Source organism: Solanum verrucosum, unplaced genomic scaffold (genome assembly GCF_900185275.1).
Source record: "Solanum verrucosum unplaced genomic scaffold, falcon-dt-bn FXZP01000060.1, whole genome shotgun sequence".
NCBI classification, from domain to species: domain Eukaryota; kingdom Viridiplantae; phylum Streptophyta; class Magnoliopsida; order Solanales; family Solanaceae; genus Solanum; species Solanum verrucosum.
The window spans coordinates 3,616,546-3,641,554 of NW_026020129.1; the positions used below are offsets into that span (position 1 = coordinate 3,616,546).

Genomic DNA, 25,009 nt, shown 5'->3' on the forward strand with positions numbered 1-25,009 from the left:
AAAAAAAAAAATTAAAATCTTTTGTTCTAATTTTGTCAATTTTTCTCACGTTGATTCTGGAAAGAAAGAAAAAATGTAGAGAAAATTTATGTTTGTGGTCATTTAGTCAATAAATTATGTTTGGGGTTGACTATTGGTTCCTAACATGAGCCTGAGTCCAAATTAGTTTAATTTCCCTTCCTGACTTTTTTCCCTTTTTCTTTTTTTGCCCCTTTGATTTTTGAAATTTCTCAGTAATGAATTTTGGTTTTCTTAATATGATTGTAAAATATATATTCCCCAACTTTTGTAATAAATCATGACTATAAAAAACTACTGAAGAGCCATTTTCTTCCCAACTTCCATGATAGTTCTTGTCAAAAAGTCCCACTTAACAGCAAATTGCTTTCTCTATCACCCTAAACATCTAGTTTCTGAAACTGATCGACCTACTGATAAAAAGCTAATGCCAAACTTACATAAGTTCTGCCCAACATCATCTACATTCAAATCGACGAAGCAAAAAAAACTCAAATAAGTAGTGCAAACGAAGAGTTAGAAAGAGCATCCAACTCAACTAAATAACCCAATGAATAGTTTAGAGAGAGCGACAAGGCCGGAGGGAGGACAGTAGGATATGGAAACATGATGGGTTGATATATTATTGATAGAGGTTCCATCCAAATAGTACACTGTATTTCAGGATTCTGCAACACTCAAGAGTCAAGACCGTATAGGTCATGGAAATATTTGTCCTTTACATAAATTTGATACAAACACTAAACATATAATAATGCATATTACTTTTAAATCTCTTGCTCTCTCTGGCAAGGGGCACACACTCTTATTTGCAGCATTATAGATCAACTGCTTAATTACCTGTTCTAAAAATGTTTAGAAACACAGACTGGCAGATGGAGATATAGTATTGGCAGATTCTTTCGAGGGTTGGTCTTTAAGCATACCCTGTGTGCCACAATGAACCCCGGGCATACCACTGACCTGGATTGAGTTGAGACCAGAAATAACACCATCTGTGCCACTCTGTGCAATAACCCCATCTGAGCCAGTCTGTGCTACCAATTTAACACTCTCGGCTTTTGCTTTCATTCGAAGTCGTTCTGCTCTTGAACCAATGACCTGTCCCAAGATAGAAGCAGCAATGGTTAATGCCATAGCTGTTTTGGGCATCACAACTGACTTCCTCAGCATAGCTATGAAGGGAACAGCAGCATGGACTGCAGTAAACCATGAAAGTGAAAATTTCTCAGTGTGCTCTCTCCATATGCCTAGTGGAATATTAGCTGCCATGCCCAAAGCTCCAATAACAAGCATCTTTGAAGATAGTGGTTGCGGCCGCACAGTCTTCACAAAAGCAGTCCTGGCGAGGGCAGCCCTGGCTGCAACAATTGCAGGTGGGCATTTGAGCTTCATACCAGGAGGCAGCTGAAAAGCTGAGGCCACAAGTGGGAGAACACCGCTAACAGCTCTATAAGATTTGGCGATAGGACAGTTGCCTGACTCCAACCACTCATTTCCCATTGCCTCGTGCTTAGAAGATTTGTCCTGGAAAACAAAACAAAGGATGAATAAAGAAGGCAAACTTTATAAGATGCCATTTTTGCAGAAAAAAATGCAGCACTCTTCATCAAGAAGAGTTATGGGCAATTTCTTTGAAAAAATTCTACACTCATATGATTTCACTTTGTTAAGGCATATTCTCAACATCTAGCAGAAACAACAAAAACTAATCAAAATAAGTTGTGAAGTGATACTACTCAAGAGGAGTCTGATCAAATTAAACCAATTACTATGAAACATTTATGATAACTATACCATTTTGTTAATGCCACTGTCTAACTTTATAGTTGACAATGGACAGCCACTCAATGAATCCCATTTGTTGCTCAGAAAAGAATACAGGAGAGCCATATACCAGAATATTTTAAAAATATTTACCTACAGTGTCTAGAAGTCATCATTTTACCCTACAGAAATTCAATTCACAACTAACAATAGACTAGAACATTTACACACAGAGATGAGCAAAAAGGCATTTTCACCAAAAATAATCAAGAGACTGAGTATTCTGTAATGAAAAATCAAAAAGTCAATATCAAGAATTTAGAATCATGATCAAAGTATTAATCACATTATACATCATTGGGTTCTTCAATACACATATTCTTGTTAATCACAACAAACAAACCTGAGAAGAAGGCTTTCTCTTTTTGGATGACTCCGGCTTCTTCTTCTGTGAATTCCATTTCCTAGAGAAAGAATCAAAGCTAAAAGGACCTCCTGCTCCGAATGAAGACAAACTTATGGTGGCAGCTTTTGCAGCTAAAGGATTAAATTGAGGGGCAGACTCTACTTCAATGTTGTCATTGGAAAATTGAGACCTTCCAGAAAGTGGGACAACCCCATCTTTTCCATGGAAGACTTTAAATGCCATATCGAAGTTGGGGCCATCTTCAAAAATTGGACCTTTACCTCCCTTTACCTGAAAGGTAATAGAATTAAAGTGTGAAACAATGAGGCATTAGAAGCAATAATTAACCATATCACTAGTATAAGAACAAAAGAAAATAATGACTAGCATGTTAATACTTTAAAAAAATTGCATGCTTATGTTTAAACAGTACAACAGCACATGGATAACCATATCACTTGAACCACCAACTATAAGATTAAGAAAAAATAACTTACAGGGCTGGGAAAGTTCAGAGCAGAAAAGAAAGAAAAGTTTGTTGGCTTGTTGATGTTACTCAAGAACGGGCATCTTTGAATGTCCTGGCCATTGAAGGAGCAATCAGATGTCTCCTCAGTCTGTGTTCTGAAGAAGAACTCCATTTCTTTTGATCCTAGACAAATATATCAGCAAAGAAGACTGTTAAAACAGGTACGAAATGTTGATACACATTTTAGAAACTGGGTGTAGCATTTATGTCCATGTTTATATGGATGTCATTGATGCAAAACAAAAGACAAACAACTACTACGCCTGAGCCCTAAACAAGTTTGGGCAATATGGGTCCTCATTAACCATGTTTTTCTCCATTTAAATTCATCCCAAGCCAACATTATACGAAGTGAAGAAAAATGAAAGTACCAGAAGTTTCTATGTTTTCTACTAACACAAAAATCTCAAATAGAGCTAAAAGCTCCTGAAAAATTTAGGACCTATAGCAAATGTACTAACATAACTAAAGCATGAGTTGGGAGATTCTATCACTTAGCAAAAAGAGTTAGAATGTCAGATGACTGAACTGGACAATCTACCTAAAACTGCAAAATACCCGCATCGTCCATATTCTACCAATTACTCAGAAAGCAATTCAGCAAACATACGCAGGTAAAAGTTCCAGCAGTCATTGATACCTAGTTTGGTATTTCGGTATGTCCTAAGCTGTTCAGCAATAGGCTCCTTCAAGATATCCCCTTAATCAAAATTATCAAAATCCATTTATCTTATGAACTCTTTTACTTGGTTTTAAAGACATCTATTCCTCAATTCTCTCTATACAATCTTCTTCCTCACAGTTGGATCAAAACTTTTATATCGAGCAATTCGATTGAATCAGTAAATCATAGCACAATCAATTAATTCCAACTTCCTCAACACATAAGACCCCATTATCCCCTTTCCACCCCAAAACCCCTCTTTACTTTCAATTTTATTAAATAACTACTATAATTTAGGTCATCTCTTTCTGCCTAACGCTATATCATCAACTACAGCAAGGTCAAACATCAAAATCCATCAATATCCCCCAAAACAAAAACCAAAAAAAAAATAAAATTATTTCAGCTAAACACATACAGAAGATCAGCATCCCTAGATTTATTCGAATTCCTACAAACACAACCCCCAAATTAAAGCAGAAAATGAACAATATTCAGCAAAATTGAAACAAAGGAATATATCTACATATATACGCAAGAGAAATAACGAGAAATCGAATCGGGAGCTACCGGAAAGAGAGGCAAAAACTTCCGAATTCCGGTAGTCGCCGGAGGAGTTGCAGAACGAGCCGGCCACAAGCAATTGAAAGCGTGTGGTTAACACAGATCGGAGCAAATAGGGAATGAAGATTGTGGTGGTGGGATTTTGTGGCTATTTTTTCTATATAGAAAAGTCAATGTTTATTAGGACCGGTTATAACCGGTTTCAGGTCACAGCAGTATTGGTTGAACCGAAATGGTGGTGCTGCACACGTAACAAACGTGACAGGGCTAAAATTGTCTTTTAGCAATTTATATATTTAGTAGTAGTAATACATACAACTACTCTCCACTACCAAATTCTTTTTATAGAAAAAGGAAGTTTACCTAATTTGATTTATATTAGGAAAAAAGAAGAAAAGGTTGATTAGAATAGGAAAAAACAATTATCTAATTTGATTTTTATATTAGGAAATGTTGATTTTAGGATAATAAGTTCCAAAAAAAACTTATGTGGATATTATTAACGGTGATCAAATCTACGGAGGAAATCTTATGATTATAAAAGGAAAAATGGACAACTAATATGAAACGGAAGAAGTGAGACTAGATAAAGATGTCGTGGGATTGAAGACTTGTGTCATATCGTGTAAGGTGTAGGGCCGTAGCTATAGCTGGACACCCTTCGTCGGAAAATTACGATATATATATATATATATATATATGTCAAACTTTACATTTAAAGGATATATATATTTAAAGTTGGACACTCTTGACAAAAGTTATATATTTGGTGTAGTGGTAATGGATGTCCATTTGAACTTGGAGAGTTTGAACCTCAAATAAGCACAATATTTTTATTTTATTTTGACAGTCACACATCATTATTTTTGGACACCCTTAATAAAATTTCTAATTCCGTCACTGATAAGGTGTGCTTACTCTAATGAACTCACTTATGAAGGGGTGAAACCATTACTTAAATTATGTTAGAGTGGTAAATATTATTTTATTCTTAATTAAATATTTTAGATTTGAATTTTGAATATGAAATTATTTTTAACGAAAAATATTTTACCCCAAATAAAATTTCTTGAAATCTAAATATCAAATCTCAAAACGAATATGAAGTACGACTGAAAACTCCAAAAATAATGATGATGAAAAGAAAGTCGCCAAAGTAGAGCAACCTTGACTAATCTTGTGTATTTTTCCAAGGCATGGACCCTTGAGGACAAATTCTAATTAATAACATAACCAACAACAATATGCTAACCCATCTCATTCTACTAGCTACAAAGAAAAAAAGTATATCTAGATGGTGGATTTTTCTCCACTTTATTAAACTCAAAGTTATTGTAAAGTTTATGTATTTAAACGAATTTAATAATAAATTTTATATTTATTTTTTAAAAAAAATTATTAGATGTTTTTTTAATCCTCATTGATTTCTAGGAAAAAGATAAAGATGATTTTATTCTTTTGCTATTTTATCTATGTATAAATTATAGTACATAAATTAGTTGTTTCATGTTAATAATGCTATAAAATAATACTAAGTTATATATGATTCGAATCATAACCAAACACTACATAAAAGTTGTATCAAATTATATATCATATCAAATGACAGTGTGAACGTTTGAATCATATCCATAATTTCTAGAGGAGTAACTCTCACTATTTCCCCTGATATTAAGAATTTGAATATAACAAAGTTATTTTATTAAAATAAATAAAAAAATTAGTTGATGAATAAAGAATTCAATTCGATTAAATTTAAATTGAAAGTATTTTAATTTTAATTCAAAAGATGGAAGGAGAATATTTTTAAGCCATTTTTAATAGATTAAGGATATTTTTGAAAAGTTTTCCCCAAAATCAAATTATACTATTAGACCTACAAGGTCGCGAAGATGGCTTAATACCAAATTAATCTGTTATAATTTATTGATTCTTCTTAATTTATAGATTATTGAAAGTACGCATGGTCTAAAAGAATAAAGTGTCTGTAAATTTTATCTCTACCTTTCCGAGGTAGAGAGGCTTAAGACTTTCTATATTTATTTAAAATTTAAGTTACAATTAAACATTATGAGCTACAAATTCACTGATATCACTAATTGGGTGACCAAAAGTACTAATTGATAAAATTCCAATTTTTATTTTTTGTGATATACCTTAATACATTTTTATTTATGCTAATTTTTGTTTTTGTGATACACCTTGACACATTTTTGTTTATTCCAACTACATACACCATTTATATTCCAAATTTTGTTTTTAGTTACATTAGGAAAATGTGATTTAGTTGGTACATCAACACTAACATTTTCTCAACAATTCAAAAAAATAAAATGTTAAAAGACAATCCTTCCATCAGAGAGTTATGATGGATCGAGGATTACTTTAAAAGATCTGTTCGAATTATAATCACACTACCATTATAGTTAATTTTAATATAATTAATTACTTTAATCTATAAAAGTGTGTAGATTTTATGTTGAGTTATTTATTGTTATTTTCTTTTATATGGTATTGTTTTGTATTTCATACCTTGATATATTTCTCTGAGATGAATGTATTTGTAATCTTTTAGCTTTTATGACTTGTTAAACTTGATCTTGGATCGTGGTTTATCTTTTGTTGTATTTCTAGAGTTATTTTCTACATTATTTTTGTTAAACTTATTTAATTACATTAAATTTATCACATTTGATTATTGTATTTTGATTTGCTTGATGACGAGCGTCATCGTGACTTTAAAACAAATTAGATAGTGACAATGTATCTAAATCCATATATTTGGTGAGATAGTTCATGTAGTCGGTGTTATCAAAATTCAAAGCTCAAAGGGAGAGGCATATATGACTTAGAAAAGATTGAAATAGTAAAGGAGTAAAGTTAGTCTTCCTCTTATGAAAGCAACAAAATCTAATCGCTTTGACATAGATCTTTTATTTGTGTTAAAAATTATTTATTATTTATAAATAATTTATTAAGAAACTAATAAGTTTCTTTTCTAGAATATATAAACTCAAAATTCTAGTATTGTATGAAACATGTTAAGTTTAAGAGGATTTCAAGGTATTCTGCCTAAACAGAAAGCAAGAATCAACGTAAATAACATAGAATTTGAATAATAATAAAATTTTAAAATTTGATAATCTATACACTATCACTATTATCTTGGTAGGTACTCAACGGGCACAAAATAGTTATGGTGTGTCATTTTTTTGGCAAATAACTCAAAACTACATGATTACTAGACTTTTTTTTTAACAAATACCATAATTTCATTTGTATTTTTGTAGCAATTAATTTAAATATACAGATTTACTAGCCTTATTGTTCTAAGCCCATTTATATTTTATAGCAAGTTATTTTAAAAATACAGATTTACTAGCCTTATATGAATTAATACCATAAGTTCATTTGTATTTTTTAGCAAGTAATTTATAAATTACAGATTTACTAGTCTTATATGAATTAATACCATAATTTCACATCTCCCTTTAGGCCCTATATAAAGTTCTAAATGGTATCAACAATTCTTACTTTCATATTATACAAAAGTTCAATAGTAAAGAAAACATGAAGAGTTTCATTATGTCCTTTTTTTTTGCTGTGACAATTTTTTTCACTTTGTTTAACCATTCACTAGGTATGTATTTTTTCTTTCAATGCATATGGAATTATTTTATCTACAATCATGTGTTAGAATATTTATTTTCATCATTCATCTTTTTAATCATATCGTTTAATATGTAGTCTTCTCATTATTTTGTATCAGGTGATCTTAAATTTTGCCCAAGAACTTTCACGGCTAATGACGTATGTGCTAATATTGATTGTGGAATTCTAGCTCTATCTCACTGGCCAGCAAGTTCGATGCCTCATAGTTGTACTTGTGCTACTTCGGGAAATAATCAAAGTCTTTGTACCTGTCAAATTGTTTGTTAAGCAAAATAATTCAATAAAAATGATTATTATTAATGTTTATTGCGTAATTATACATGTCTATTGAATGATTGAGAATAACTAAAAACATAAGTTCTCATATATATAAATCAAACCATATATGAAACGACAAATTATTACAATTTGTATGACATGATGATATTATGAACAATATGTGATAACTCTCTTATATTGCTAATGTATGTTAGATTCACATGACAAGAGAAAAAGAAAATCACTTATCAAGAGATGACAAACCTCACCAATCATAACAACACTACATAGGAGCCTTGGAACCGCAGGCTCTCATAATTCTCAACAATAATATTAAGATGGAATGTCAAATCTGAATAGTTATAAAGATATCCGTCCACATCAACTAATATCATGTGGTTAAAGCTAAAGTTATTGAAGGTAACCTACCAAAAAGTGCACATTAAATTACTTGCAAATTTGGAACGTTGAGGCAGCAAAAATAACTTGAATAACTATCATATCTCAATTGTTCGACTAAGTTTCATTTAATAATTTTATTTTTTTATAATAAATTTTATATTTTATTTTACGTTTATGTATTATTATTATTTTATGTATTATCTTTCAGAATTAGAAAAAAAAAAGGTAACAACGATATTTTTGCTAGTTTAGAAAAAAAAACAATTAAAGATTTCAACCATCCAAAAAAATGTATACTATTGATTGAAAATTTGAATATTAATATTTAAATTTTATAAAAATAAAAATTTAATTTCTTTTAAGAGATGTTTAAACTAGTTTCTCTCAATAAAATAATCTTAATATTAAAAATATATTTATATTTGCCTTTTTATCGTAATTTGACTCTAAAACCACTTTTTAGGAAAATTAGCCAAACACAATTTACTTATCAAACTAATATTTATCTACCATATCTATCCATTATTTTTTTATTTAATAACATGCCACCAACCACTCTACCTATTTAACTATAGACACGCCTCTTTGCGTAATATAATTGAAAAAATATTTGGTGCGTGAAAAAGTTGATTCAGAATACTACAACAAGTCATGAACAACTATGAATTTGACAACTCTCGCACTCGAACTCTCCTACTATGTGCTGTGTGTGCTTTCAAGCAATAAGACTGCTTGCTAAACCATTGTTGACGAAGGGCCCGCAGATGAAAATAGTAGTTGCTTGTGCCGTATTACATAATTTTTTGCGTGTAATAAAAGTAGTGATGAAATATTCAGTGAACATGAACGTGATGATATGGTTACTGATGAAGATGACGAACAATCGACTAAGAGTAACAATATAATTTCATCTTCTCAGTAATCTGATCTAGAAATGAAAGCTTGTCGGGAAGAGATTGTTCGTAGAATGTGGGCAAATTATATAAATGAATAGTCTATTACTACCTCCTCCGGAGGTTGTTATAATTATAACTGAATCAATAACAAGTTTGAATATGCATTAATGTATTGCTTTTGCCTATATTGTTATTTTGTTGTTGATGGTTGTTATCAATTATGTTATAAGGTTATTTTTAATTGAACATATTCATTATAAATAGATAATACAAACTTATGGGTAATTTTATAGAACTTATGAGTATAAATCATATTTTTTGAAATAATTTTGGAGAAACTTGAAGCCAAACACGTGATGTTAACTTGAGAAAAACTTGGCTCAAATATTATTTGGCAAAAATATTTAGAAACTTGGGGTCAAACGCTAGCTTAATAAATATAGAGAAAATTGTCAAATGCCCCCCTCCCCCCCAATCTATTACCGGATTCTCAACTACACACTTAAACTTCACGGGGGTCCTATAACCCCCTGAACTGTTTAAAACTGGAATTATCATCTCCCTAAATGCTTATGTGGCAAAGTGAATGTATTTCACTCTCCCTGAGAGAGTGAGCACCGAAAATAAATATAAATTTTTATTTTTATTTTTAGTATATATATATATATATATATATATATATCTTTTATTTTTTTCCTTATTCCTTTCTTCTTCTTAATAGAAATCTCTTTCTTCTTTGTGATCAGATCTGTCCATCTCCAGTTATTTCTACATCGTTATCGCCGTTGCTATCTTCACCGGATGTACCATATAATTTTTGTATTCCTCTTGATTCAAATTTGTGTATAGAATTAGGATTTTTTGAAAATCAACTCTTTATAGATATTATTGGAGTTGTTCATCATCCTTGTACATGGTCAAACCACTAAGTTGATTCGGTTGGCAAATTCTTATTTTGGTTCTTTGAGGGTCCAAATTTGTAATTTTAATTCAAACCAACGAAGAATTTTAAATTTTCGATGAAACCCAAATTTGATTTTAAGAATAAAAATGTTTTTGGCTATGGCGATTGAAAACAACAATGGAGTGCTTGTTTGTACCATCAAGCGGCCTAAGATCTGCATCTCGATATGTTCACATGGTCGAAAAGTTTTTCCAAGCAGGCTTGCCAAATTCAATTTTCCTTCATTGTTATGTATTCATTAACTTCGATTTGAAAATTTTGACATATGTATTCATGAAAATAATCTTAATACCAATCAAGTAATGGGCGAAATGACAAATGTGAATCAAAATCTTTGCCGACCTTTTCCTTTTCAAAATTGTAGTGATCGGTTGACCTTTAATTTGATGTTTATAGTAATGGAGAAAATGGTGAAAATATTTTTGGGTCGGAAGAGATGGTGAAAAAATTGAAGAGAAATGTTTTTTAATGGATTTTCCATGTGTCAAACGTGTGAGTTTCACCCATCAATATAAATGTGCTAGTGACTTTTTAAGGATACAATAATTTCGATTTTAAATAATTCAAGAAAATAATAGGATCCCTACGAAATTTAAATATGTAATTAAAAATCCAATAATAGATTAGGAGAACATTTGACCATTTTCTCCTAAAAATTAGAAGAAAGGTATGAATAATGTGATGGTAGAATTTGGTGAGTTTCATTTTGAGAAGGTCAAGTTGGGTTGGTGTTACCGGTTATAACCGGTTTGAACAAAATGATGCGCACGCAGATCGATGCACTTGGGGATATGGGAAGCCTTTGGTCATTTGTTAATGGGTATGCTGAATGATCAGAAAATTTGACCTGAATTTAGTCCGAAAATTTAAAAAATGTATAATATCTTTTTTATTTTAAAATAAATTGATTTTTTAAATATTTTTAGTTAAAATATATTAAAGTTAAAAGGGTAAAAATATTTTTAAAAGGTAAAATAACATAGGTAAAAATCATTCTGGCCAAATTCTTGTCACACTGATTTTTCCTTTGTCAATATTTTATTTGCTCACAAAATTACACCATTATTTAATTCTTGAATAGACAATACTTATTTATGACTTTACTGTATCAACTATCAATAATGTTGTTGATAAGAACTCCACTAATGCAAGATAAATAAATAATTTAAGGGCTAATAAACTATTATTCCCTTTATTATTTGGAAATTTAATTCTTTAAAACGTCAAACTTTTGATTCTATTGCTTACGAGCATTCAAAAAATATATTATTAACCATTTCACTATCCAATTATTATGTGTTATAGGTTAAAACTAGGTTGTTGCTCCATATTAAGAGGTAATATACTTTTAGAAATAATTTATATATATATTATTGTTTGAACCAAATTTTAAAGTGATAAAAAATAAATCAATCATAAATAAAATATGAAGAAACAAGAATATTATTAATTAATCAGCCATAGTAGCGTATTTTTCAAACTATGATGATGTAGATCTCTTTGAGATTTTATGTGAATATTTCATGAATTGCAAAATATTCGAGATGTCTCTTTAAGGAAATATAATACTCTTTATATAGACATAATAGTGTAACCTCTAAAAATCATAACTAAAATAGAACACGTCTTATAGAATTTCACAAAATTACAATATCTACATACATATTATTAAAATAAAAGACAAAACATACACGTTTTAATAAATTAATGATTAAATGTGCTAAGGTATATCATATAAACAAAAGAAATTGGAATTTATTGCTAATTGGGTGGCCAAAAGTACATATTATTGACATGCATTGTTGTTCTTGATGTTGATAATATTGTATATGTTCGGTATATGCATGTGGTTATATTGTTGTATTGACTTACTTATGTTATACTTAGTGGGATAGCCGTGTGATCCTATCAGTACATTGTGGTTGTGTACTGATACTGCACTTGCTCTCTTTTTTTGAGTATAGGGCATCTTCAAGCGGCTATTGACAAACCTCGCTTAGAAATCAGTGATCGTCGTTTGAATTCAAGGGTGAGCCAATTCTTCCGAGCTGCCATGAGTTCTCCTTTCGTCTATGTCCACACTTCGAACTTAGACTTTTCTAGTTAGTTGATTAGTTCATTAGTTTGGAGTTGTATCCCTTCTTGTTTAGACTTGTTGAACTTTAGATGTTTTGGTACATTAACTTTCAGGTTCTATGCGTATTTTCTGCATTGTTTTAGTTGTTAGATCTTTTGGAAGTTTTGGAAACTTCAGTTTTTAGCTATTTAACTTGCTTCCGTAACTTAAATGTCTTAGTTTTTAGATTAGTTGTTTGGTTTGGATTGTAGTAGTGGTTCTCTCACCGGAGGGTTAGTATGGGTGTCAATCACGATGATTTGGGTCGTGACATATAATCTATACACTATCACTATTATATTGGTAGGTACCCTCATTAAAACAATTATTTTGTGTCATTTTTTGGCAACTTAATATTACATGATTACCAGATTTATTTGAATAAATACCATAGTTTAATGTTTATTTTTATAGCAATTAATTTAAATGTACATATTTATTAGCCTTATTATTCGAAGTTCATTTATATTTTATAGCAAGTAATTTAGAAATAGAGATTTACTAACCTTATATATATATATATATATATATATTTGTATTTTTTCGCAAGTAATTTATAAATTACAGATTTACTAGTCTTATATGAATTAATACAATAATTTCACATCTTCCTTTAGGCTTTAGGCCCTATATAAGGTTCGAAATGGTATCAACAATTCAAACTTTCATATCATACAAAAGTTCAACAGTGAAGAAAACATGAAGAGTTTCATTATGTCTTTTCTTTTCGCTATGACAATTTTTTTCACTTTGTTTAACCATTTACTAGGTATGTATTTTCTCTTCAATGCATATGGAATTATTTTATCTACAATCATATGTTCAAATATTTATTTTCAGCATTCATCTTTTTAATCATATCGCTTAATACGTAGTCATCTCATTATTTTGTATTAGGCGATCCCTATTTTTGCCCAGAAACTTTCACGACTAACGGCGTATGTGCTCATATTGATTGTGGAATTCTAGCTCGAAAAATATTGGCCAAAAGTTTTCATGCCTCATAATTGTACTTGTGAGGCTTTGGGAAGTAATCAAAGTCGTTGTGCTTGTCTAATTATTTGTTTAGCAAAATAATGCAATAAAAATGATTATTATTGATGTTGATTGAGTAATTATACATGTCTATATAAGTAAAAGTATAAGTTCTTATATATATATATACCAAATCATATATTAAACGATAAATTATTACAATTTGTATGACATAATAATATTATGAACAATATGCGACAACTCTCTTATATTGCTAATCTTATAATATATGTTATATGGCATATATGAAAAAAGGAAATAAAAAATTGATTGAACAAAAATTTCTATCTTTAAATCTAGTCGATTTATCAGTGAACAAGAGAAAATATTATGAAGATGAGTGAAATTATCAAGTCTCCACCCGCATTGACTTAATGAGCATTACTACATTTATTATTTTTGAGAAATTTGAGAAGAGGTAGAGAGGAGTTATCAAGCCTGTTGAATCTGCAATAATCATAAAATTCCTTGGTATATTGTTCCTTCATAGAATTAAAAATATGATTGAGTGCAACGTAGATGAAAAATAAGAGAAAATCTCAAATAAGTCATCAACGATGCACTCAATAATGCTTTTAAGCACTCTGCAATAAAAAAATAGTTCAATGCACTAAAGCTCTCATTATATATAGATTCCCGAGAATGTTATTAAGTATACACTCTATAATATTTGTGGGAAATCTCATGTTTCACATTATTTTGCTGCACCACTTTTCACTTCCTTTTATCTTAGTCCAAAACTTGCTAATCCAATTTAATAGTAGAAAATTTCTTAGTAGTTTAGGAGAGAAACAATGTTTTATCTTGAATTTTATCGATATTGGCTACAAGTTAAATATTTTTTTAAAAACTAAATTTAGGCTATAGTTTAAATAGTAAAAGTAAATATTGACTATCAGTGAATTGTTTTACCAAATTTTATGCATTGTTCCCATAAATGAAAAGAGAAAATTTAATAAATGATATGAGCAATTAGCGATCTCGGTCCACTTTTTGTTTTATAGTGGTACTTTAAAAGAAATACATATTATTACACAATTATTTATATTTATAGCATCTATATACTTACACACATATTTTTGTATCTAAAAATCCTAGTTGTCATTGTCCGCCTTAACTTTACTCATTTGTTATCGTCGGAGTTCCTTGGTTTTTTCAGTTGGCCGCTGGAAAATCGTCGTTGCTTTGTCAAATTTTTGCCTATTACATATATATATGTACATTTTAGGCGTTGAAATCCCCATACATACAACATACACTTCACATATATTTTGTATACTCTCCATATACAGTTGGTCAATGTTGTGCATATAGAGTTTGAAAACACATACATTAGATTCACAGCCACACATATAGTAGGTATTTTGCCATATGTCCATGTATATCCAACTTCTACTTTGAAAATACATACATACATATATAGTTGGCCACACATATATCGAGTTTCTGCTTTGACCATAGACATACAAATACAATCAGATACTATATCCCTGCAAAATCAGTTATGATTAAATTTTGTATGTGCACGAATTTGATGTATTTCACTATATTTTGGAAGAAAATTATTGCTACATTTTGAAAAAAATACATCTCGTTATATTTTACAAAACGGACACTAATAGCGCTAATTATGATTATTTTTTTTCAAATTCAAATGGACCTGAAGCCTCTAAATTGTTGTGGGCAAGCACAAAATCTATTTTTGGGCCAGCTCAAATTGCAGATCTGGGCCGCCAACACAATTGGGCCTCAATTGGCAACTGAGATTGTAGATCATTTATGTCCAATGCGGGGAAATTTGGGGCCGGAAAACTTTTTCGTAGTATTTGGATTTTCCCATCTTAGTCCAAATTTGGACGAATTTCGGAGTTATTAAGGTGTAGGAAAATTTGGTATCAATCGGGTGATTTATTTATGATTTTGATTACATGAGTGGATAGATAACTTGTTAAGGAACTCGTATGACTTTACGGAATTGAATTCGGGTGAGTAGAACTCATGGAATCGATCTTAGCATGAACGGTATTTTCTGAGCGTCGTTGGTCAAAGGTGTGTTGTGAAGTGGGGGTCTTGGAATTATTAAAATAGCTCATTGTCTCGTGCAAGCCGCTTTGGCGGTAGTTTTGATCGCTCTGGCGGGGCTGCTGTAGCGGGAAGGGTGCCGCCGTGGCGGGCTAGGCGCGACTTAAAGTCGTAAATAAACCCCTAGACATTTTATTCTACACTTTTCGACTTTGAGAGTTAGGAGACGACCCCAGACTAGTTCTTGACCGTTTTTCACCGTTCTTGAGGCTAAGGGTAAGGTTTTAACTCCCTGAATCCATTTTTCGATCCGTATAACGTAATCTAGTGGGTCATTATCGATGGGAGAAGGTTTTGATCTAGAATTTATGATTGAAACAACCGTAATTTGAATACTTGGGATCATGGATATGATCTAGGGTTGTTACAATTGTTATTAATCCGGGTAATTAGTGATTGTTTGTTGATTTCCGTATTATATCGTTTGCTTGTAGACCAAGAACAAGCGGAACGAATTCGTAAAGGGAGGATCAAGTTTCTTAGGGTTTCAAGCTTGTTTCAAGGTAGGTAATGGTTGTGATTCTATGATTGTGTGATGTATGTTTGTTCTTGCTTGATTATGATACGTACATGTATGCGAATGTTGCATTGTTGATCACATTTGTTGTAAATGAGGATATAGGAATGATGAATGTCATGAAATCATGACTTGATTGTATGATTATGAGAATATATTTGTGATTGTGATTGTAGCTTGTTGAATGGATTTGTTGCCACGTTCCGGCATAACTAACTTGGATTGGTTGCCACGTTCCGGCATAACTATGGGATCGGTTGCCATGTTCCGACATAATTATTGGATCGGGTACCATGTTTCGATATGCTAACAGTTTGGGTTTGGGTTCCATGAGAAAACTAATGAGTTGATATAATTGTGTAGCTTGAGAAATGTGAAATGCGTTATTGTTCTTGATGTTAATAATATTGTAAGTGTTCGGTATATGCATGTGGTTATATTGTTGTATGGACTTACTTATGTTACACTTAGTGGGATAACCGCGTGATCATATCAGTACACTGTGGTTGTGTACTGACACTGCACTTGCTCTTTCTTTGTTGAGTACAAGGCATCTTCTAGTGGCTATTGACAGACCTCGCTTAGAAGATCAGTGATCGTCGTTCAAATTCAAGGGTGAGCCAATTCTTTCGGGCTGCCATGAGTTCTCCTTTCGTCTATGTCCACACTTCGGACTTAGAATTTTCTAGTTAGTTCATTAGTTCATTAGTTTGGGGTTGTATCACTTCTTATTTAGACTTGTTGAATGTTTTAGTTGTTAGATCTTTTGGAAGTTTATGGGAACTTTAGTTTTTAGCTATTTAACTTGCTTCCGTAACTTAAATGCCTTAATTTTTAGATTAGTTGCTTGGTTTGGATTGTAGTAATGGTTCTTCTATCGGAGGGTTCGTGTGGGTGTCAATCACGATGGTCTGGGTCGTGACAATTTATGGGAATATTTTCAAAATGTCAATATTTTGACATTTAGTAGGACCCCTTAGCCACACTTTCAATATTTATTTAAAATGTTAATATTTTAGTTTGTTATGTATCTGATTGATGTATTTTTTATTTGTTTGATTTAAAAGAATACAATTATTTAATAACAGAAAAGAGAAAATTTTATTATGTTTTCTTCGTAATAACAGAAAAGAGAAATTTTTTATTATGTTTACTTCGTAATTGTATATCAATAATTTTTACATTTCATGTGTTCACTTTATCATTCAAATTAAAATTGGTTTAATACTTTCATAATAAAAACTAAACTGTATTCCAATGAAATTGTATTGCATGACTGTCAAATATATATATTTTTATTTATATTACAAAAATATTATTGATTGTATCCCAATATAATTCAATATGAATATGATTTATGAAATGATATATAAGATTTTGGAGGAAATAGCTTACATGGTGGAAATAATACAATATGTTGAGAAGGATACAATATTTCAAAAAAAAATTATAAATTAACTATGAAACAAATAGGGATACAAGATTCTGGAAAAAAAAAAATAGCATACATAATTAAAATAATACAATCTGTTGAGGAAGAATATAATATTCTAAAAGAAATACAAATTAACTATGAAAAAAATATGATACATCTATGCTTAAGAAATACAAATTCATTTGGCATACCTATTGGAATGACTACAAACTAAATAAGAAATACAATGTTTTTAATACAAATACAAATGCTGAGTAAAAGAAAAATAATTGACAAACAAAATTAATATGAATACAATTTTTACAACATTCTTCTCTGGCTCTCTTTTTCTTCTCCTTCGTCTGCTATGTTCTTTTTTCTGATATTTTGTTCACCAAAATCAAATCCAAAAATCCATATTCACTTGTAGATAAGTAACCCTACAAGTAAAATTTGAATTATTAAATATGAATGTATAAAAAAATCAAATAATATATAATGTATGAATTTCAATGTAGATTTACAATCTACTAAATATTAGTTATGAAAACAAAATTACAAAAAATTTGAACAATAGTGCTTAAAGACGAAAAAATGGAAATACATAAAGAGGAAAATCTCATAAAATTGGTGAATATGAAAACAAACTCACAAAAAAAAATCAAGCAATACTGATTAAAAGACGGAAAATTCGAAATATAAAATACTTGGGTGAATATGAAAACAAAATCACAAAAAACTTAACAAAATACTTGTTGACTTTGGATTTACTTTATCAATGGGTGAAGAAATCTTTTGAATTAATTGTGAGATTTCTTAAACAAAGTGTAGGAAATTTGAAGATTTGATTTTCTTGAACAAAGAAAGGAGATAACAATGGTGAAAAGGGTAGAGAGAGAAAGGAGCGATTTGAGGTAAAACCTAGAAAGACGGTAAGTGGGTAATGATTTTTTTTTTACTTGAACGGATAGTGGAATAAATAATGGTCCAAGGACTGATTTGAGAAATAATAGGAAAGAAGATTAATTAAATTTATGATTCAATTTATTTTCAAAATTATTGACATATTGACATTTTTAATAATTATTTTAAAGTATAGATGTTTTTAATAATTATGTTAAGGATTGTGACTAGTTTACTTATTCGAGCAAGGGAAATATAAAATAATATTAATAACATAACTTTTGATTTTCTTGTCACGACCCAAATTGAGTCATGAGTGGCACCCACACTTAACCTCCTAAGTGGGCGGACCAAGGAATCTAAACCCCAACACATACCAATAATTCAACTACTAATAGCAACAATAACGCGGAAGCTCCAAAACTTATTAAAGTAACCAATCAAATAAACCTCTAAAGTCTATTACTCCCTCCGTCCCATTTTATGTGATGTAGTTTGACTCGGCACGGAGTTTAAGAAAGAAAGGAAGACTTTTAAAACTTGTGGTCCAAAATGAATGATAGAAATTTGTGTGGTTGTAAATCATTTCATTAAGGGTAAAATAGACATTTTATAGTTAAATTGTTACTAAATATAGAAATGTGTCATTCTTTTTGGGACTGACTAAAAAGGAAAGTGAGTCATATAAATTGGGACAGAGGGAGTACATATTATCCCCAAAATCTGAAAGTCATCACATCAAGGACATCTAATCTCTAAATACTAAGTCTAAGAGTATCAAAGACACCGAAATAAATGAAATAGAGCAATTTGTGTCCGAAAACTATGGACATCAAGTCATGACTGAGAGAATCCAACATAAGCTCGAATGCATAGCTCACCCTTAAACCCGATATTCTGAGACTGGCTAGAGCTGAGGGCTAGTCAAATTTGCTGGTACACTCGCTACACTCCATAAAAGGAAAACAAAGAAAAATACAAGTAGGGATCAGTACGGGGCAACTTGTACTGAGTAGGTATCATCGGCCAACCCAAAATAGAAACTAATATACAATGAATAATAGTATAAAGTCAACTATAGCACTGAGCAGGTGATAAGAAACAACAACATGAACAAGTGACAGTTAAAACAAGTACGTAATCAATCACAATATCAAGCACACACGAGGACTCATGCCTCCACATCACACTCGTTTGGAAAATGCGTTCATTGAGATTGAGTACATTAAGTTAATTCAATATCTTTTTCCTTTAATGTTACCGTGTCGGAACGTGACACTCCGATCCAATTATACCGTGTCGGAATGTGACACTCCGATCCAAAAATACCGTGTCGGAACGTGACACTCCGATCCAAAAATACCGTGTCAAAACGTGACACTCCGATCCAATAATATTATTAATTTATCATTTATTATCACCACTTTTCAATTCATTAATAATATTACATCATGCCTTCTTTATTCAAGGCATCACTTCGATAGAGAAGTTTTCAGATTATAATCTCACGGTCTCAGGATTTTAGACCAATCACAAACCACACAACCAAGCTACACAATCACACAATCAAGTACATAGAGAACTTCACAGTATCATTCAATGCATATCAATCGCTATTAAGAGTTTATCTATCAAATAGAATAAACCATAACCTACCTCCACTGAAGGACTGACGTCAGGCAAGTTACTTCTCCAATGCCTTTCCTTTCCTTAACACCTTCGAACGTTTCCAATCTATCAAGTATGCATAATTTGTAAGTTAACGAATCTATAGACACCACCCACGTTACTATATGTCTAGCCTAGACCCAAAATTTCACCCGATTCCATAATCAATTTTCCTCCAATTTGCATAACTTTCAATTAATATATTATGCCTTATTTTTAATTACCTATCTCAATATGTCGACTTATAATTTATAATACGAGAACACAATACTAATATTAAATGTTTGAAGCCACCGGTTACGAAACCAGTGGCAGCCAACCCTCAACCATACTCCTGCATAAATATTGCACGATGGCAATACCCAGATTCCATGATGACCTTACTCGTATAAAATATTCTCACAACCAGTACTCCAATCAGTTGCCCCAATTAGGAACTTTAGTTACTGATTATATTTTCCATTAGTCATATCAATACGCACACCCTTATAAATACAACACCTCAATTTTCTTGCCCCCAACATTATAATAATAATAATAATAATAACAATAATAATATGAATTAGCGCCTAACATTTACTAAAAATGGACAACAATAGAATTGAATATATAAGACTAATGAGTAATTAATGCATTCCAAGGATTTCCACCCAACTTTTCCTATCATTAATTACCACCCAAGTTCAAAGCAGCACCATCTATATATCTGTTTCTGATTCTTTCACCCCATTATTAAATAATTAATCATACAATCTAAGTTCATATATAAAATACACAAGAGTTATGATTTGGTTGATTCTTTACCTGATTCGCTGGTACTTCTTCGACGCCGCAGGTAAGGATTCGCTCGGTTGTAAGTCTTCTTTTCTCCTCTTTTAATTATTTAGGGTTAATAATTATCCACTAATTAATAATTACATAACTACTAAACCCTATAATTTATTTCTACAGAATATTTACTCCTTAATTATTATATAAGACCAACTATAAAAGTGTGAAAGTGACCCACTATAAATTTTAATGTTATTTTCTTTAACCACCAACTAAATAAATTATTAAAAGCACCCCATTAATTCTATAATTGTAGTTATGAATAGTCCAAAATATCCATTTAGAATCTATCGAAAAGTATTTTTTGAAATAAAAAGCTCTAGCACTCAAAACGACCAAATGGGTCGTTACAGTTTTCTAAAACGACATTTATTTTTGGATCAACAATAAATGTAACTGTATTTTTGGGTTTGTAGAAAATACACTCTATAGTCTATACCTATGCGTTATATAATTCTTTGTACTTTCACTAATGCAATTGATTTTTGCTAGATAACCGCACTACGTTCTAAAGTATGATTATTTATGAAATTTTTTCTTTATTATTAAAAAGCCTGCAAAATAAAAACGCCATTAATGATTAAGCCAACTAGAAAAATCTGTGCTTATGATGAATATAATCTTAGGACTTCATGAGTATAAAAAAGGATTTGATTCAAAGATCCACACAGTTTGCACTTTTAATTCCAAAAGCAAGCCTAATTAATAAGAGCGTAACATGTAGGATTATTTAAATTTAATTATTCACACTCCATTTTTCAAATTATGTTGCTGTCTAATTATTGTATTAAATTTGTATTTAAATTATGTACTTGTACTAATACAAATTATGTTGCTGTCTAATTATTGTATTTAAATTATGTACTTGTACTAATACAAATTATGTTGCTGTCTAATTATTTTACTAGTACTCTACTTTGCTCTCTCCCTTTGGCACAACATAATTTAGACAACAACATAATTATGTCTAATAATTTGTACTTGTACTAATACAAATTATGTTGCTGTCTAATTATTGTACTAGTACTCTACTTTTGCTCTCTCCCTTTGGCACTTTCTGCTTTTAAAAAAGCATAACGAGGACATGAAGTGAAAAAAAAACATCAAAGGATGTGATGAGGTGAATAAGATTACTCTATTCTTAATCAGAAGTTTTAAATTTGAGCTCTGAAATGAAGAAAACTGCATTTAGGTAGCGCTTTTCCTCAACATAAATCCTACACAATGCGGATCTAAAACAGTCGAATCTATAATATATTATCGGAAAAAAAATAAGCTTGAAATTACTGCATAGTCCATCAACCTAATTTTGTGTTCATTAATTTGGTGACATTGACAATACTTTGATAAGTTCATATAACCCAATTGATTATACTTAATGACTATCAAGGTTAGTCTGGTATTTGAAAACGATAATTAACAACACAAATGAGGTTGATTGAAGGGGATTTTAAAATGAGATCATGACTTATCATCACTCAATTATTATTTTCTTAAAAAAATATTTACATTTTTATTCATAATTTTTTTATATACTTCATGAATTGACGACCCGTTGCAATAGTGCATCGCATGTCTCCATATGGATATGCAAGAAACAAAATAAAGTCAAGCTCAACAAGTCACCTTTAACTTAAAATAATCTTGTAGTAATAGTTTTGTTAAAGAATATACTCCTTTGATTTCATTTTACTTGGTTCATTGACGTAGTGCAGATGAAACTATTCTTTTCTTAATTAGAGATTTTAGATTTGAGTCTTAAATATGAAAAAAAAAAATAAGAACATTTCCTCCTGAATAAAATTGTAAATCCTATACAATGTAACTTTAAAATAATTAGACTTTAATAATACAAGTGTCGATTATCGAATACCAAATCAATAAAAATTCCAACTTAGATTAGTGGAGGATTTGAAAATTGTGTCGGCACACTGTGGACAAGAATGGACCATCTAGAGGTTTGCGCTGATTGAGGAACAAATAGAGATGGCAAGATATTACTATTTTCTTAATAAGTAGTTGAATAAAAATATAATATTTGAATTTATGAGTCAAAATTATTACTTTACATGAAATATTTCAAATAAATTTTTAATTTGAAATATAATTTATAGCCAAATGGAAATGGGATTTTTTTTGGGTGTGTGCGTGCGTGCAGAGGATAGAAAAGGAGAATTATAACGTAAAAAATTGAATTCTCATGGTATCGTGAAGGTAATTATTTACGTAATCAATTAACTAAATGATTATGATTTTCATGTTGAAACGACACTTAAACGTAGTTATAAATTGAGCAAAATGAAAGAAAATACGGGACAAAATCTCCCCCGTCATCTTATATATTATCTATTTTTTTCAGCATTTTGTAAAAACAAATATTACCAATTTACAAGTTAGCCTTTCTACTCCATCATATTAAGCTTGATTCTGTTTATTTTTTCTCAATATTATATTAAATAGTACTATATATTTATTATGTACAAAAGATTTAAAAGTTTAGTATACCTCTCTCATTTAAATTGGAGGAAATTTTAAAAACAACCTAAGACTAGAAATATAAATAGGCTCTTTAGCTATAATTTGCTAGATTATAATTCCTAGCTATATGTTAGAAAGATGAGAGAAGTGAGTGATATACGAGAAAGAGAATTGAGAAACGAAAAAGATATAATTGATTTGTATATGTGATCGATAATCGTACGAAGAAGGAGAAGAGGCAGGGTCACATGGGACTTGAAGAAGAACCAAAGACGGCACATGCAATATTGGGTTCATCATCCCTAATCAAAATAAATTAATAGTGAAAGATCAAATTCTAGTGTCATAAAAGAACAACTAGATTTTTGTTCTCCAAAAAATAGCCACATCATATAATGTGACATATTAGTCCTTGGCCTAATTTCCTTTTCATGCAAAATCATATTTATTTTTTAAAAAAATTCAAAGTTTAAAGTTTATGAAAAGTTTTTATTCTGTCATTTAAAAAAAAATTGAGGGTGAGGAAAGTAGATTACAATATGTGAAATCGAACCCTTATTAACACTAACTAAACTATAACACTTTTCGATTATGTCATTGAAAAGGCAAGTAAAACACTTTATACCAAAAACATTTTCAGTTCCCAAAATTCAAACTCAACCAAGCGTGAAACTTTTTTAATAAGAAATCTGATTAAAACAAAAAAAAAAAGAAATTATCAAACATAACTACAATAACGCGTTGATCTCATCATTAGAAAGTAAGAAAAAAGAAGGTTATTGTTAGCACCGGCATTCCCATGTAGAGGCTCATGTTCTCACCATTTGGAGGGACCACCTTATCATGTGATCTCATTCATATACTCCAAATATAGCACAAAATTAATTATATGTAAAAGGTATTTAATTAGGTATATAAATATCCAAAGTTCCCATTAGAATTGATGTAAAGTCATATACTCGATGGCAGATTTAGAATTTTTAATAAAGAGGTTTAAAATTTAAAAAAATTAAAAAGGGTTTGACATCTACTATATATATCTAAAAAGTATTTTAATTATATATAAATAATATAATTTTCCGCTGAAGGGGGTTTGGAGGAACTCCCTAACTGTAAGGTAGATCCGCCACTGAGTCATATTACCTACTCCTTTTGTTCCATAATAATTGTTTTTTTTTAAAACACTTTTAATAAATTATAAATAAGAAAAGATATTCTTATTAATTTACCTTTTAATTAAAAAAAATTAAAAACCTATTTATAATTTATAAATATCAACTATTGAATTTTTCTATATTATTTTTTAATAATTTTTTTATTGAAAATCTTAATTCTACCTTACTAATAGTAAATTGGTGAATTTATCTACGTATAGAACTCGTTACCGACAGAAGAAAGCATATCATAACTCTTGAATAAGACGTAACCCCCCAATCGGTAAAAGAGGGAAAAAGACAAAAAAACAAAAAGATTATTATTATTAAAAAAGGGAGAAGAAAAGAAGACATAATTATTTGTAGTATATTAAACGTGGTCGATCAAGTGAGATTCATTTAAACCATTTATCGTTTACGTACTTGCCATGCAATAGATAAATTACACTTTAGTAAAATTTTAATTCGATTTGAACACGTTTTGTAGAAATTAATTTCATAAATTTTTTATGTGTACAAATTCCCCATGGCTTCTTCAGGGTGTAGACTTCGAGATTTTCTTTTCAAGAGAATATATAGTATCATTAATATAGACATGAACTAGGATTTAAGATAGAGTAATTACCTATAAAAAATTTATTCGAAATTGAATATTTTTTTATAAAATTTCA

General features: G+C 30.3%; 2 protein-coding genes across 4 annotated transcripts in view; both read right to left on the reverse strand.

The window, feature by feature from the left end:
• LOC125826461 (60S ribosomal protein L13-1) overlaps nucleotides 1-25,009 on the reverse strand; it is a 196,701-nt gene that overhangs the window by 148,437 nt on the left and 23,255 nt on the right. The window contains exon 1 of one of the 3 annotated variants that reach the window (XM_049505796.1): nucleotides 16,205-16,215. The exons of the other annotated variants lie outside the window; for them this stretch is intronic. The gene's annotated coding sequence lies outside the window, so the exon portion shown is untranslated. Of the gene's footprint in view, nucleotides 1-16,204; nucleotides 16,216-25,009 lie in introns of those variants that run through there. 3 annotated transcript variants of the gene reach the window in all.
• On the reverse strand, nucleotides 616-4,120 carry LOC125826456 (uncharacterized). Its single transcript, XM_049505789.1, has 4 exons — nucleotides 3,955-4,120; nucleotides 2,689-2,843; nucleotides 2,189-2,482; nucleotides 616-1,545 (listed from the first exon to the last, which is right to left on the reverse strand). Exons 2-4 carry the CDS (start codon nucleotides 2,830-2,832, stop codon nucleotides 874-876), a joined length of 1,110 nt encoding a protein of 369 aa, XP_049361746.1. The 5' UTR covers nucleotides 2,833-2,843; nucleotides 3,955-4,120; the 3' UTR covers nucleotides 616-873.

What these genes read in the sequence shown, in the direction of transcription:
- LOC125826456 (XM_049505789.1), bottom strand. Translation starts at nt 2,832, where the DNA reads ATGGAGTTCTTCTTCAGAACACAGACTGAGGAGACATCTGATTGCTCC. An exon ending in CTCTGAACTTTCCCAGCCCT is followed by an intron (nt 2,483 to 2,688) that starts GTAAGTTATTTT and finishes ATTACCTTTCAG; the next exon opens with GTAAAGGGAGGTAAAGGTCC. An exon ending in AGAGAAAGCCTTCTTCTCAG is followed by an intron (nt 1,546 to 2,188) that starts GTTTGTTTGTTG and finishes TTTGTTTTCCAG; the next exon opens with GACAAATCTTCTAAGCACGA.